At 50.9% G+C, this 16,257-nt stretch overlaps 1 protein-coding gene across 1 annotated transcript in view; it reads right to left on the reverse strand.

The window, feature by feature from the left end:
- COL6A2 (collagen type VI alpha 2 chain) overlaps positions 1–16,257 on the reverse strand; it is a 25,475-nt gene that overhangs the window by 5,266 nt on the left and 3,952 nt on the right. The window contains exons 5-26 of the mRNA XM_035890268.1: positions 15,897–15,950; positions 15,741–15,785; positions 15,538–15,564; positions 15,240–15,266; positions 15,093–15,137; positions 13,827–13,880; positions 13,380–13,442; positions 13,079–13,141; positions 11,464–11,553; positions 10,564–10,626; positions 10,118–10,180; positions 9,912–9,974; positions 9,339–9,401; positions 8,866–8,916; positions 8,475–8,510; positions 8,029–8,091; positions 7,748–7,810; positions 7,432–7,467; positions 7,135–7,180; positions 6,405–6,557; positions 5,699–6,151; positions 5,326–5,364 (exon numbers count right to left, since the gene is read on the reverse strand). Of these exons, the coding sequence (XP_035746161.1) occupies positions 5,326–5,364; positions 5,699–6,151; positions 6,405–6,557; positions 7,135–7,180; positions 7,432–7,467; positions 7,748–7,810; positions 8,029–8,091; positions 8,475–8,510; positions 8,866–8,916; positions 9,339–9,401; positions 9,912–9,974; positions 10,118–10,180; positions 10,564–10,626; positions 11,464–11,553; positions 13,079–13,141; positions 13,380–13,442; positions 13,827–13,880; positions 15,093–15,137; positions 15,240–15,266; positions 15,538–15,564; positions 15,741–15,785; positions 15,897–15,950 (1,660 nt within the window). The remainder of the gene's footprint in view (positions 1–5,325; positions 5,365–5,698; positions 6,152–6,404; positions 6,558–7,134; positions 7,181–7,431; positions 7,468–7,747; positions 7,811–8,028; positions 8,092–8,474; positions 8,511–8,865; positions 8,917–9,338; positions 9,402–9,911; positions 9,975–10,117; positions 10,181–10,563; positions 10,627–11,463; positions 11,554–13,078; positions 13,142–13,379; positions 13,443–13,826; positions 13,881–15,092; positions 15,138–15,239; positions 15,267–15,537; positions 15,565–15,740; positions 15,786–15,896; positions 15,951–16,257) is intronic.

Below are 16,257 nucleotides of genomic sequence, written 5' to 3' on the forward strand. Positions count from 1 at the left end.
ACCCCGGCAACTGAGTGGGGCAGTTTCAGCCCATTGAGTCCCACCCCACAGGAATGTGTGTCCTGTTATCTTGCAGTACCCGTCCTCTGTGCATGCGCCCGAGCCCAGAGTCAATTGACAGTGGGGAGGGGGCTGGGAACCCCTAGAACTTCCGAGAATACTCAAGTGACGGTACTGGGCATGCACCCCGCTGCCGAGTGGGAGGCGTGGGTATGCAAAACAGTCATTGACTATGCAAGAAGACAACCCTATAAAAGGGGAACCAGTGGAGACCACGAGGGAGCGAGCATCCAGGAACATCTACCTTCCAGCAGATTTGAAGATACATCAGGCGCATCGGACTGCTCGGGCCGCACCAGCCGCACGGACCGCATGGATTGCTCAGGCCGCACGGACAGCACATAGACCCACGGTGGTAGCTATCGCAACACTCCTGTGCCATTTGTTTCTCCCCATCCCTTTCCCTTTCTCGCTTTTCTTCTCTTTCTCTGCTTTTCTCTCGCGCATTTATTGTTGGCCGAATAAAGTGACTTGGCACTTGACTCCGTTTTGAGTCTTAATCCTGTTTCCGAGAATGTAAAAGGAACCTAGTCACGATAAAATATTGGAGTTAATCAGAAGTTAAGCCCAGCCGCCTCCAACCTCCCAGAATTATCTGAGGTCGGTTGGAAAGCAAGGGGGTTTAACCTCTGCCAAATTGTTCAACCCAATAGTGGATCGTGACACACCTGGAAACATTACAGTCCGATCACATTTTTGAAGACTGTGTATCTCCCTTCTGCCCATTAAATATGACATTTGCTCGGTATACTTTATTGCAATAATACCATGCCAGTTAGAGAGGCTGCAAAATTCACTTGCCAGCAGTAAACACTTCTACTCTTGTGTCTGCACATGAAATGCCATTTCCAGCTTGAGAGGGCCGTAGTTATTCTGGAGGCAGGAACGACAGTCACCTGCCTGACTTTCTGTGAAAACCAGGGGCAGCTCATGGAAACATCACTCCTCATCTAAACACCCATACTCGCAGTGCAAGTGGTGGGTCTGTAGTCTCTCTATACCAAACTAGCACTGGGTATGGATTGAATGGGTTATATTACAAGTTTAGATACTTGCTTTTAAATAGCTCACATAATGTATCACAGAGGTTTGACTGTGCAGCCATGGGTTTTTGCTTTGGACTTCCTGGTCCTACACAATCTCTACCTCTTGGATATGAACAGGTACATGTTGCTAATTAAGACAGAAGAAGCACCAATGTAGAAGCAGAGAAAAAGGCAGAGGGAGCTCATACAGCTTCTGAGAGAAGCGCTCCCATTTTTTTGTGTTCTCAATGGAAAGCCAGGGTTGGCCCCCTCTCCCATACTGTTTGTTCTTCCCCCTCAATATCCCCAGCTGCCCATCAAATCGTTGTACAGAGACACTCACTGTGGCGAAAGGAGATGCACTTTGTTTTGCCAGTCTTGCCACACAGTGATTTGCAGGACCAAAGAGAGCCCTCATAGTAACCCATGCAGAAGATGCTTCAGAAGCAGTCAGCTCATACATACATAGGAAGGCATGGGGAAAAGCACATTGTTAGGCTCTCTGCAAATGAGCGGCTCGCTCTGGCCCTCAGCCATCTGCGTGCCAGCAGTCTACTTTGTGGCGCCTGGTGCTCGTGCGTGGCTGAGGGCTGGGAAGCACTAGCCTACCAGAGCAAGGTGAGAGCATGGGAGGGCTGCCGGGGGGGAGCAGCATGGCTGGCTCGAAGAGCGAGGCAACAGAGCTCCTCTGCAGAAAAGCAGTGGGCAAAACAAGAGCATCTCTTGACAACACTGAAGAAAACCGCCATGCTCATCAGCCAGCCAACCCAGAGAGGATTGCCCCTTGTGTCACATCCCCGGCTGAGCGCAACCAAGCCATTATACTGCTTCTGTTTCTCCTAAACTAAAAGCATCTACCGATGTACCTGTCCCCTCTGCCAAACAGGCAGTTGAGGAAAGACAATTACTACCTCCGCTCAACCTCTGCCTCCACCTGCTTCATGCAATGTCTAACAGAGATGTCAGCAAAGCCCTAGCACGGTTTCTGGGTCCCCCACAATCTCGCTGTGCACCATTTTGAAGGTGTCAATGAACAAGTCCATCCACTCTTGCCGCTCATTTCCAGTGGCAAACTTGGCTTTTTCGGCGGTAAAGGCCAAAGTGGCCACCAGCTGGCTGTACATGCTGGGGTCCTGGGTTTCCCGCGTGGAGTTTAGGAACTGGGCGATCGAATGTATGGTGCTGGGGAAATTTATGTTGACTCCCTCTTCCATGGGGCGGAAAATAAGTGGGTTTACGTTCCCAGGGTTCCTGTCATCTGCAAGTGAGCGTCAAAAGAATATTTTCAGGGCTTGCCAGCAATGGCTGTGTCTCTGAATGCTACCTGGCTTTCTGACGTGCAGTGCACCAGAGAAGAACAGAGCTAATGAGGGACAGAGAAGTAAAGACCAAAGCCAGATTTTAAATCTTTCTGCCAGTTTTATGTCTGAGGAACCATGGGATTTGTGCCAAAATCAATCACACATCAACCAAGAGACCTCAGAAAATGGCATGAAACCTTAACTGCCCAGTTCCTTCCCACTCATCCAGCATAGGCATGATGGAGAAAGAACAGTGCTCAGGAAGAGGGCCACAGGGTCCAGCTTCTTTCTGTGTATGGGATTCAGCCATCACATAGCTTTGGACTCTGCTATGTGCAAACTGTACATATGATGCTGTACAGCCAGAAAGACATCTAAGGTACAGCATTATGTGAACTCCTTGTCTGGCACTCAGCCCACTGAGCTTTGGCTAGAGTCACTGCCCTGCGGTGTGCAATGCTCCTGCGTGGTGTCTGGACTAGTCAGGACCCTGAGAGCCTCCATCTCCACCTGGCTGTGCTCAACTTAAATTCAGGTAACATCCCAAAGCTCAAAGCAAAGCCTTTTGCATGGGTTAGAAAGAGCATTACAGAGTGTCATGCGGTTTCTATTGAAGCAAGCAGTCAGTTCAGATTTGCCCAGTATTTAACCTATTTAACACTCCAGCATCCTGTTAGCACCAGGGGAAGCAGTAATTGATGGGCAGTACCAGGGAGACAAGGGTGTGCCCTGAAAGCAGGAAAACCTGGATTTCCTTAGGCAAAGCAGTGAGGCAGCACACCTTTAGCTGCAGATGTGAACCTGATGTGGTGACATGCCTGGCTCTGCAAGGCAGCACGAAGGAAGCCGGGCTGTATGTAATACCTGTCCTTCTCTGGGACAATACCCAGGCTGGAGCTGGGGTACCTGGCATGACAAATTGATTTGCTCCTTAAAGTGCCAAGGACTGCAACTCTTGCAGCCATGGGGCCAAAAACAGGGCTGGGTGTAGCTGCCTCCCTGACCTGAACCTATCTGGCCTGTCTACGACTGGACACACGCATTGGATGTGCACAAAGCTCCCTCACATACCCTGCGAAGGGCACCACCTCCATCCAAAGGGTTTACATGTGAATTGGCACCAAATCTTGAAATGTTCTCGGAGAACCAGAGGAAAATGACTAGAGAAGCCCCAGGCCCTGTCACATGCCTTATATCACATTCCATCCAACATGTTCCCTTGCCACTAGGCAAGTGTGATCGTTGCAAATCCTTCTAAATGATGACAGCAATGCATCATGGACCATCTAGTGCGGCAGGTGGAAGGCGCTTTGCCCAAAGGTCCCTGAGTATCACTTAAAACTTGATCTACCAGGCCTAGCACAGATCCTTGCACACCAGGACAACTTTTGCCCATGTTGAGATGGGTGTACTGTACAGGAAGCCCCCATCTACCCAGCCACATTCCTCTACCTCCCATGTCCTCTGGGGCACAGGTGTAGGGCCTGCACTTGATCTGGACTGCCTAGAGCATGGCTTGAGGGATTTGCCCAAGTGGAAACCCCCTCAGATGCCTCTTCAAGCCATTTCTGTTCTGGTCCCCAGGACTGTCAGGTACCAGCAAACTGTTCTCACCTTGCATCAGGAATAGAAGCACCCAAGTGCACTACAGGGATAGGACCGCCAACTTCACCTTGCTTTGGAGGGGTTTGATGGCCCAAGCCTAGGAGAATATGAGTGCACCACTGCTTGGGTCAGCCTCTCTCCTGCAGTGTTCCTCAGAAACGGGAAGGCTGCAAAGACCAAAATCTTTGAAGACACCTGAGCAGTCACCAGTGTGGCATGGGGAAGTCACCTCCCTGTGCACAGATCCGCAGGACCAAGCTCCTCACAGGACACTGCAGAGGAGCCTGTATGGATAGGTCAACATCACAGCTGGACATTGTGCTCTCTGCATGACCAGGTGCAAATACTCAAAATACTAGTGAGAGATTTTACATGGGAATAATTATAGCTTTTCTGTCTTCAGATTTCTGAGCATCCTGGGACCAGTTTTCCTTTGTTTTGTATGGAAACAAAGGGACTTCTTTGAAAATGAAATTTGAGATTCTGTATAATACTGAGTTGAAGCCGGGGACTTTGACAAAAACATTCACGGCAAGAGTAGAGATAAAAATTGCAAGAACTGGCAAAACTTTGATCACTATAAGCTTTGTGTATATCAGCAAACAGTGCATCTATTGTATTTAAACAGGCACAGCAACTCAGGCAGACAGGATCTCTAGGAATTCAGGTTGCAGATCTACCCCTTAACAAGCAAAACATGATCAAGTAAAGCTACCTGCAGCAAGCAGCTGCTGTCTCCTTTATACCAGAGGATCCTTACAGCCTTTTTCCTTTAATCCAACACCCAGAGTTAATTGTTAATTAAATACAGCCAGTGTTAGAGAAGCCAAAGCTTTGGGTCCACTATGGTGTAATTTTCCAAACGGCCCCTACTCCCTGCTCTGCCCTTGTCACTCTCAAGGAGCGTCCTGCCCAGTGCTGCAAGTTGGGCTCTGTGTTTTGAAGGTCATGTGAGAGCTGGTGGGAGAGTTTAGCAAGAGGGTTTTGACTTGATGTATAATAGAGACATGGAACAAGTGAGAAAGTAATTGCTGAGTTTGGCAGTCAAAACCTGGTGGCTCACAGGAACTGGGAGAGGGAGAAATTTCAGGGCTGAGCCATGCTGGTGCACTAACACGGTGCACTTGTACCTACCTGTGCAGAGAAGTCAGAGAGGCAGGAAAAAAGCAGGAGGTGAAACCCTGGAGCCTCTCCTCATGTAAGTGATGCTATTTCCCAGCCATCCAAAGGGAATGAACAGGATTGCACACACCCCTCCCACTCCTCAGCCTTGTGCACTCTCCCCCAGACCTACCACTCTGTGCAGGTGGCATGAAGCTACTTGTAATGTTTACCTGTCTGACAGGGAAGCTCAGGGCAGACAATCTGTGGATCTGGAAGGAAAAGAAACGATGAAAACTGAGTGATGTGCTGCCATCTCCCTTCACGGCTTGCAGAGTCAGGGTGGCAGGGTAAGGTCTCTTACAGGGGAAAGGACACCAAAGGACTGCCCCAAAAGGCTGGCCTGTATCTGAGGAAGGACTGTTTATCCAGGGCTGCATAAAGGTCATCCCCCACCATGAATGACCCAGCTTATAAGCTACTGGCCAACCTGCTGGGACACAGTGCCTCTGTAATCATGGCAATGCACCATACATGCCCCCCACCCCAAACCTTGGGGGTGAAAACTCCATATCCAGTAAGAACTGTGCAAGGACAGGTACAGACCTGGGCAGAGCACATCTTCCATCTTGTCAATGAATTCCTCTGCCACCAGGTCTGAGAAGAGCCTCATCTTCTGGACTCGCTGGGGTTCATTGCAGGCGATGGACACCAGGGTCTCACTCTGTTCTGGCTGATCAAACATGTCTCCAATGCCAATGGTGTTGACGACTACATCTCCACCACAAAGAGCCCCTAGGTTCTTGTCGTCATCCCGGGGGTCGTAGCGCCCATCTGTGATCACCACAGCAAACACTTGGGCTTTCTCTCGCCTGCTTTCCTTAATGAGCTTGTTGTAGGCAAACTGAAGGGCAGAGGGCGTCCAGGTGCCTCCAGCGATCCACTCCAGGCGCTTCACTGCTTCCTTGAAGCTCGATAGTGAATTAATGCGCTCATCATCAAGCTTGATGGCTTCGAAGGTCCCCTCGTGACTGTATTGCACCACCCCAACACGGGCACCTGCCAATGAAGCATCATGTTACTTGGCTTTGCATCCTCAGTGAAAAGTGGAGAAAGTCAGCAAAATTTCATATCAGCAAAGAGCTGCCTGATTGGCCTACAAAGCCAGGAAAAAAAGGGGGAAGAGCAGAAATGGCTGCGAAAATGCTGGACAGATGGATTACAGCCCAGGGCAGCTACAAATGTGGAAGATGGAGGGATCCAAGATCCTTTGTTTTCCCTGTGCCCCACTCTGTCCTCACACAGTCCAGACCTGTCTGCGACTTGGGGTCCTTGGCAATAGAGCCCAGCCGGCTGACCACATTGACAACAAAATTTTTCTCCAGGGTGAAGTTGGTGTAGCCAATACTCTCCGAGCTGTCTATGACGAACATGATGTCCAGGGCACCACAGCGCTTCTCACAGTCTGGGGAGAGGAACAGAAGTAGGAAAACAATAAGGTCAACAAGGGTGGGAACAAGAGCCACAAGGGCAGAATAGACCATCTATGGGAAGATGGAGGCAGTTAGCATCACACCAAGCATCCACAGGGCCTGCAGTGCTGCCCACAAACAGCAGCATAGGGGGGATTTTACATGCATCTTTCTGTTGACGTATATCAAAAGAAAGCTTTTTAATCTTGCTGTGTAATACACTCTATACTATCATCTGGACCATGCCACTCTATATTATAGCTCACTGCTCCCACAATGGTAGAGCTAAATTTTGGGAGGTAAGCCACACTGCCCCTGCAGTTTCACTGCCCTCAGTGGTGGGCTGGGACCAGGGTGAGCAAGGAAGGACTTCCTGTGGTGTCTCCTCTGCAGGGTGCAGTGCTACGCAGTGCAGCAAAGAGCCCACCGCAGCGCAGTGCAAAGGGCAGCTCACAGGGCAGAGCTCCCTCAAGGGAGCTCCTAAAGAAGAAGGCAGCCTCTGGTGACCCCCTTTCCCCATCCCTCAAGTGTTCATTCCCCTGCCCTGGGGAGAGGTGATGGTCTGCTCACCACAGCATCCGCACGTCTCTCGCACGTAGGTCATCACGTCGCAGTCCTGCCAGCAAAGGGGTGCAGTGTGAATGCCTCCCTCCCCTTACACAGCATCCATCCCCTCTAAGGGAAAGGCTCCCCTTTCCATTCCCACCCAGCTGGCCCCCTCTCCTCGGCTCCCATGGGAAGCCACAGGCCACATCTGCCAGGCAGCAGCAGGACCTGATGCCCTGTTTTGTCCTCAGGCTGTGCACGGCAAAGCCATGGTTGCCCCAGGAGGAAGAGCACTGGTGGCTGCAGAGCAGTGCTACTTACAGTCAGGCCAGGATCTCCTGGTGGGCCGGGAGTCCCCTGTGAGAAGAACATAGGGATTTCAGGCACAGTTTTCCCGAGTTCCCTTTTTGGGAACTAGATGTCAGAGCCATCAAAAACATGGCTTTTTGCAGAGGTCTGCCATGGGAAGGGTAGGAAAGACTCGCTGGGAGCCAGCAGACACATCTGGCAGATATTCCCCCTGCCAGCAAGCCCTGTGGGCCACTGGGGTTCTCTGGGCTTTAGAGTACGAAGGAGAAGTGGGGAGGAGAGGAGGGAGCTGCAGTATCTGCTCAGACATGATGGCATGATACTGTACCTCTGGGCCTGCTTCACCAGTTGGACCGCGGGGTCCGGGCTCACCTCCTGGGCCAGGATCACCCTGAGGAAGAAGCAAAGAAGGGTCAAATATTTCCCTGGCAAGGCTGGCGGTGCAGCTGCTGGTGTTTGGGTCTCCTCCTGGCCCCATCGGCAGGCACAGCTCTGCTAAGCGCAGTCACCAGCCTGCCACGGATAGTGGGCAGTGCCGGCCCCAGCACACCTGGCAGAGGTGCGGGAAAGGGACGCTGGCCCCATGGGCAGTACAGGAAGTCTGCTTACCGGTTCCCCCTTCTCTCCTTTGGTCCCTTGCACTCCTTTTAGTCCAAGCTCACCTCTTCCTCCCTACTCGAAGGAAGAAGAAAGAGATCCAACATGGAGCACATCTGGATGTGCTCAAGCAGAGGCACTACTGCTATAAGCCCATCAAAAACACATGCCTCCTTGACCCGGGAGAGCACCCTCTAAACCAGCAGCTCAGCGCAGAGCAAATAAACGATGTTTACATAGACATTAGCTAAGAATAAAGAAGTTTCGCTGAGCATATTCCAGATGGTTTCAAAAGGAGATGGGCTTGGGAGATACACCCAGGCTCCACAGCTGCACAGAATAGCCAGGGCAGCTGCCAGCAGGACAGGCTCCTTGGCCATGCACTTGGAGAGTTGGCCGACAGCTACTTGGCATTTCAATCAGTACAAAAAACAGGTGATGGAAACAAACACACTCACCTTGGGTCCTGGCTGCCCCTTCTCACCCTTGTCACCCTGCGAAGAGAGAGAGGTCAGCACCTGACTACTACCAGCCCCCCACTGTGCACGCATACATCCGAAGTCTGCAGTGAAGGGGCACAAAGCTGAACAGCAGTGTAGCTTCAGGCTGACAGTGGATGCAGCCACCTCCCCATCACCATAATTGAGGCTGGGGTTCCCAGCACCTCTGCCTCAAGGCTGATGGAGCTGCAGCCAGGTTGAGTCCTTGCACCCTTTGCGGGTTTCACCTTTTTGTGACCCTGATAATTTTTCTTCCTCCTCCTCCCAGGTTGCTCAGCTCCAACAGCAACCTCCACCAAAAGAGGCTTCCTTGCAGTACGTGTGTCTGTGCTGGATGAGGCATACTTACCTGCGGTCCTCTGGGTCCAGGGTAGCTAAAACCAGGTCTGCCTCTGTCGCCCTTTGGTAGAAAAAAAATGACCTGTCAGAAACCAAACCCAGCCTTTCTGACCTGGCAATGCCAGCAACAGCCAGAGCCGCTTTCTTCCCCTCTCAGGATGAGGCAGTACCAGGAGCCATGACTTCTGCAGCTGGCCCTGAAACATTGGGAACAGCTGTGTGGAGCAAGGCTTTGCAGGGTCTTGGGGATGCCACATGCCAGGGACATCCCTGAATCTGTGCAGGGTGAGGGATGTAATCAGAGCTGCCTTGGCCAAAGCAAGACCTACATCTCTGCCCCATAGGGAGGCTCAGGTTTGAGCCATTCAGTTTCCAAGGCACACAAGTTTCTGCAGTGGAAACTGCCTTTTTTTTTTTTCCCCCCCCCAAAAAAAGCACACAAAAATACCCTTTCAAATATAGAGTTGCATTCAGGGACTTTACCTTTGGTCCTGGTGGTCCGGTGTCACCTCTTGGGCCCAAGTCACCAGGGTCCCCACGCGATCCCTGCAGGATAGGGAGCAGGTGAGAATGTCCCCTGCAGCTTCTCGGCCGCACAGAGGATTATGCTGGAGAAACCAGCTCTTGAGATGATGCTGCAGGACCATCTCCCCTCCCAATGAGTTTACTGTGATAGTGACTGATTCAGCACTTGGGTTTCTGTGTCCTGCAGAGCCACTACTGCCACAGTGGGGTGTTGGAATAACCACAGACTCAGGACAAATGGGCACCCGGGGAGCCCCATCTTCCCTTCTCCGTGAACCCCTCTGACGGTCCCTTTCATATTGTCATGGGAACATCTAGGACCAAGAGTGATGGAAAGCAGGGACACCTGGATCTTGTGATTTCTCCTTGCCTCAAGTGCTAGCTGGGGCCTCTGGGCTAGTTTTTACCCTCCTTGAGAAAAGGTCAGGCAGGCTGCTCTTGAGAGGGATGGTGCAGCCACCTTACATCAGTAGGGCACACTCTCACTGCAGAGGGAGGACATGGTCACACAGGTTCCCCAGGATGACTTACTATCTTGCCTGGCTCTCCCACAGCACCTGAAGGGCCTCTGGGTCCTGGCAGTCCTTGGTCTCCCTGCAAATCAAAGCAAGACACAAGAACGTACAGAGGCAGGTACAGGAAGGTGTGCATGAGGAAGAAGGCCAGGTGAGCTGCCCTGCATGGCAGCAGTGCTCTCCCTCCCTCCTGGCTCTCACCAACCCCTGCTTCATGCTTACCCTTGCTCCTTTGCTTCCAACCTCACCAGGCAGGCCACGAGGACCCTCTGGACCAGGATCTCCCTGTGAGGAGGGTAAAGATATTCCTGGTCAGGGATGTCTCCAGTGTTCCATGTGTGTATGGCAGTGATTCTTGGAGTGAGGAGGCATGATGCTTTTCTCAAATCTGGTGTTTCTTGGCTTCAAATGTAGTATCAGGGCAGTGTGCCTTCTGAACACATCTCAGCCTCAAGCTTTGCTGCCCTTCATCCCCTCTCTGGATCAAGCCCTGGAAGAGGAGGCTGTACCTGCTACCACCAGGGCAGGCAGTGGACACAGGGGGAGCACAGCACAAATGCAGAGCCCACTGGGATGGACACCTCATGGCTGGGCAGTAGCGCATCACGTACACCAGTCCTGTGCATCTTGGGCTCATTTGCAATGGTTTGGGCAGTTGCTTTACTTACCCTTTCTCCTTTGGCCCCAGGAGTGCCTTTGCTGCCTTTCGTCCCTGGATCTCCACGTCGACCCTTGGCAGACACAGGAAGTCACATAAACAGGATGCAAAGATGGAAGCTACCTGAGCAGTGATGCCTGGCTGCCTTGCTGTCTCTTTCCTGGCCCAAGAGACATCTCCTTGTCTCCTTAGTGAGCATGCGCCTGGCAGCAGGGGGGCAGGGATGCCCATGCTAGCATTGCTTGGGGGATCTTACCTTTGGCCACAGCCAGACTATTCTTTCAGGAGGGTGGTCACAGCAATGACCACAAACAGTCATGGTTCATTCCCTGAACTGCTTTACTCCCAGCTCATCCAGCGTTCCTTTCCCCACCAGATTTTGCAGAAGGACACAAGCTGACTGGGCTCTGGCCTCTTGGTGCTGATGGAGCCATACTGCTGTGTTCTGCCAGGGAACATCACCTCCAACTCACTCCCCAAATTTTGCAGTGCCCCACCACATTAGCTTGGGTCTGTGTGGCACCATCAGTGTGGTGATGCTGCCCTTTTCAGAGAGCTCTACCATAACAGCCACCAGATTTTGACTCTGTGAGATTCTGTGAGAAGCCAGACATTTGGGGAAATTGCAAGAGTACAGCCAAAGGGTCCCTGGGCATCCACAGAGGCATTTGTGGTTATGTAGGAATACAGGATGCTTCTCTAAGGTGAAATGGTAAACATAAGGCTTAGGATTATGGAAGTACTGCTCTGTGAAGATGGGGGAGACAAGGAGACCAGCATCTGCACATCTTTTGGGATGCAGAAGGCAGGGCAGGCAGGCTAAATGGGGCAGTTTCTCAGAGCTCATCCATGAAATTGTATCAGGCTCCCATGGTGTGCCCACTGTGCAGAGAGCTATTCAGACACTTACAGGCTCTCCTTTGGGTCCAGGAGGTCCTGTTTCACCTCTTCTTCCCTTAGTTCCAGCAGGCCCTTGAGCTCCAGGATTGCCTGGAAGTCCCTTGGAGAAGAAAAAGAAATAAAGTTTGTCAGAAGAGAGGTCAAGGCACACTACACACACCCCCTCTCGTCCTGTGTCAAGCAGTCCACCCTTCAGCAGATGTATGTATGAGCACACAAGTTATGTTTCCACACACCCACCATACCTACATGTCATAGAATCATAGAATCATTTGGTTGGAAAAGACCTTTAAGATCGAGTCCAACCAAACCTGTCCACTACTAAACCATATCTCTAAGCACCCCATTTACCCATCTTTTAAACGCCACATGGAGCAGACCCTCCTGGTAAGACAATGCAGACATCTGAATGTTGCATGAACCTACCGGGCTTCCTTTTTCTCCTGGAGGTCCCGGGGGTCCACTGCGACCAGGCCGGCCAGGATCTCCCTAAAACAGCCAGAGAGCAATGGTCATTGCTTGCATAATCATCAGCATGTTGTTGTGCACCACTTACACGCACCAAGGAGCAGGGCCAGCAAGACTCTACCCTCTGCTCCTGTATCTGGTGATGGGATCCAGACCCCAGAGCATATGGGCTCCATGAGTAGCAAAGAATTTAAGAGTAAATACAGGCAATGGTGTTTAGCTGTCGCCACTGGTGGCCTCTGCCCACACTCTCTGCTCACTGTTCAGAGCACTTATACCTTTATGTCTTCATCTCCTCTTTCACCTTGGTCTCCTGCATCTCCTGGGTAGCCATCAGGGCCCTAGGGAGGGAAAGGACAAAGAATCACACATTTTGCAGTGGCAACAATATGCACTTTCCCTGCAGAATTAATCAACTGGCTTAGAAAGTTGCTCTAGAGACTAAAATAGTTTTTGCTTGTTGCTAGTGTTGAAGAAAGGAGCAGGTCCTCCTCTCTGTGTGGAGACGAGGGACAATGGAGGATCCTGGCTTACTTGCCCATGGAAAGGAGGCACAAAAAACCCCAGGCTGTGCTCCCCATTCCGGGGATCCCAGGCCTGGGATCAGATCATGCAATCAGTGGGAAAATGGGCCAGTAACCTCTTGTTGGCCATCTTTCTATATGTGCAACTCATTCAGCAGCTACACAACTGAGGTGCTGAATCAGAGAGTAAAGTGTTCCTACCTTGTCACCGGGGTCTCCCTTGCAGCCTGGTGGCCCAATTCTCCCCAGCTTGCCCTGGAGAGATAGCATTCAAAAGAAAAAGACAGAGAAACTGTAGGTGTCTGAAGGGAAAATAGGGCTTTTCTTGTTAACAGTTACTAATTTTAATAAGGCGCACTACACACACCCCCTCTTGTCCTGTGTCAAGCAGTCCACCCTTCAGCAGATGTATGTATGAGCACACAAGTTATGTTTCCACACACCCACCATACCTACATGTCATAGAATCATAGAATCATTTGGTTGGAAAAGACCTTTAAGATCGAGTCCAACCAAACCTGTCCACTACTAAACCATATCTCTAAGCACCCCATTTACCCATCTTTTAAACGCCACATGGAGCAGACCCTCCTGGTAAGACAATGCAGACATCTGAATGTTGCATGAACCTACCGGGCTTCCTTTTTCTCCTGGAGGTCCCGGGGGTCCACTGCGACCAGGCCGGCCAGGATCTCCCTAAAACAGCCAGAGAGCAATGGTCATTGCTTGCATAATCATCAGCATGTTGTTGTGCACCACTTACACGCACCAAGGAGCAGGGCCAGCAAGACTCTACCCTCTGCTCCTGTATCCCAGAGCGTATGGGCTCCATGAGTAGCAAAGAATTTAAGAGTAAATACAGGCAATGGTGTTTAGCTGTCCCCACTGGTGGCCTCTGCCCACACTCTCTGCTCACTGTTCAGAGCACTTATACCTTTATGCCTTCATCTCCTCTTTCACCTTGGTCTCCTGCATCTCCTGGGTAGCCATCAGGGCCCTAGGGAGGGAAAGGACAAAGAATCACACATTTTGCAGTGGCAACAATATGCACTTTCCCTGCAGAATTAATCAACTGGCTTAGAAAGTTGCTCTAGAGACTAAAATAGTTTTTGCTTGTTGCTAGTGTTGAAGAAAGGAGCAGGTCCTCCTCTCTGTGTGGAGACGAGGGACAATGGAGGATCCTGGCTTACTTGCCCATGGAAAGGAGGCACAAAAAACCCCAGGCTGTGCTCCCCATTCCGGGGATCCCAGGCCTGGGATCAGATCATGCAATCAGTGGGAAAATGGGCCAGTAACCTCTTGTTGGCCATCTTTCTATATGTGCAACTCATTCAGCAGCTACACAACTGAGGTGCTGAATCAGAGAGTAAAGTGTTCCTACCTTGTCACCGGGGTCTCCCTTGCAGCCTGGTGGCCCAATTCTCCCCAGCTTGCCCTGGAGAGATAGCATTCAAAAGAAAAAGACAGAGAAACTGTAGGTGTCTGAAGGGAAAATAGGGCTTTTCTTGTTAACAGTTACTAATTTTAATATCATCTGCTGACCATACCCGTCATCAGCTAGAGAATAAATAGCAAGTGTACACCTTAAACAGGAGTGTGATGTACAGAGACAAATGAAAGTGGAGAAAATAGTCTAAAAGCCCTGAGTGGCAGCATGGCTGTTGGTGGGAATTCAAGCATGCTCACCCCGCACACGTGTCCTGGGTGATGGACACATCCCTTGAGGCTGGATTTGGTGGTCACTCACGCCCATGGTTGCACTGGTCCTCTGTCATGCATCTCGCGTCAGAGCAGCTCAGGTCTGCAGTAACCACATTGCCTGACAGATGCTGTGAGAGCAGTGACCACCTTGTTCTGCGCCCTGAAACGGCTTTGCCAGCAGTACTTAGCTCCCCCTGGCTAGACAGTGGTGGGTACGGAAGGACTTTAGTGTTTTAGAGCTTCAGCAGGCATTTGAGGAGTGGGAAGAAGAACTGGTATTATCTCACAGATATACTTGGCTGGGTATATGAGAAAGTGCAGAGCAAAACTGTGTGCTGGCCAGCAGACAAAGCCAGCTGAATTAATCTCAAATTAGGCTATCCTGCTGTGGTACGTCTGCGTGGCATGCAGAGCTAATGGACGTCGCAGCCCTCTACACTCACTACAGAGGGGACAGAGGATTTCAGGGACTTTGCTACAAGGTACTTGAACCTGGTTTTAGGGCTTTAATATTAAGAACAAGCAGTAGCTTAGACATGACATTTCAGATTCTCTGATGAACTGCCTTGAAAACCAAATTTCTGCAAAATTTTCTGTGTACGTGTCCTGTAGGGGTCACTAATACTCAAGATGAGATATCTACACCCAGGTGATCTTGCCATATCACCTCTTGCAGCAGGACTGGCCGTGTTACACATCTAGTTCCTGCAGAGAGCTTGCTGACGAAGAGGTAGTGCTTCCGTGACCTGAATAAATTCATCTCCAGCTAGCTCAAATATTTCTACAGGACAGGCAGAATAATGTGCAAATAAGTTCATAGAAACCTCAGTCAGAACAAAAAGCTAGTGTGCAGAATGGGATAAACAAAACAACCTGCAGGGACAAGGTGGGGGTAAAGAAATGAAATATCAGGAGCAACATTCCAGGGTTCTCCCGGTGCTGTTACCTTTTGTCCATCAGTGCCGTTCCTGCCTGCCAAACCAGCGGCACCCTGAGGTCAAGGGGGAAAAGAAGAGGGATCAGCAATCTGTTAATACACACTCAGGGGTTGGTAGCTGGAACAGCATGCAAGTTGGAAAATGCCCTTTCTTACCCTCCGTCCATCGGATCCAATCTCGCCCTGGGGGAAGAAGAGAACAAGAGTCAGACAGTCTGCCTACATCCCTCCCATCCATTTAGCTCAGCAAAAACATCAACACTTCACAAGATCATGAGCAATGACTGAAGGAGACAGGCTTAGGGATGTCTCCAAAATCCCTCCTCATGTCTGCAATTACATATTAATAGGGTTTTTATTCTCCCCCTTACAGCTAAACTTTCCCTCTTTGCAACAGAAAGGTGCGCGTCCCCTGCCAAGTGCTCAGACAGCCATTCGGTCTCTTCTTTCTCACCTTTTCTCCTTTCAGCCCTGGAACACCCTAGACAAAAAGAAAAGAAGAAAAATGCTGTGTTAGATAAGCAGGAGCAGAGGCAGCAGCATGCTGGGGGTCTGTGGTGGGAAAGGGGCAGGTGGGGAGGGAGAAACAGTGATCCCCCTGCTTTACCAAAAATCAGCAAATGCAAAGAGCTCAGTCACTGGCTATGGGATTCTTACCTTGGGACCAGGGTATCCAATGGGACCTTCAATACCTGGGTCACCCTTAAGGGAAGAAGACACGGAGAGTTAGCTCGAGCGCGGCAGAGATGCGGGCCCAGCTAACACAGGGGCAGCACTGCAGGCTGTGGTGGGAGTGGACTTTCCACAACTCACCTGTCGACCCTTCAGCCCAGGAGAGCCTGGCTCACCCATGTTCCCCTTTGCACCCTGAGGAAAGAAAAAAACCAACATAAGTCAGGGTTTGGTGCTGACTGTGAAAAAATGGCAATTTATGGGAGCATCAGGCTCAATGGGGCTGCTCCTATGGAGCTTGGGGCAGCATGCTGGTGGAGCGGTACCTGCTTTATTCCGGGAAAGTTGGGGGAAGACTGTATGGGGAGGGGAGCACACATCGCTGGGGGCAGGACAGTGGGACACCCTGCACATGTGAGAGGTCTGCTCTTGAGGGTGGGAAAATTAGAGACAACTGCTGCCTCACTCCTGTTGTCCTCAGGTACTGGCTGGGGCTGGGGCA

The sequence above is a fragment of the Egretta garzetta genome, unplaced genomic scaffold, assembly GCF_000687185.1.
Source record: "Egretta garzetta isolate BGI_Z169 unplaced genomic scaffold, ASM68718v1 scaffold732, whole genome shotgun sequence".
Taxonomy (NCBI): Eukaryota; Metazoa; Chordata; class Aves; order Pelecaniformes; family Ardeidae; genus Egretta; species Egretta garzetta.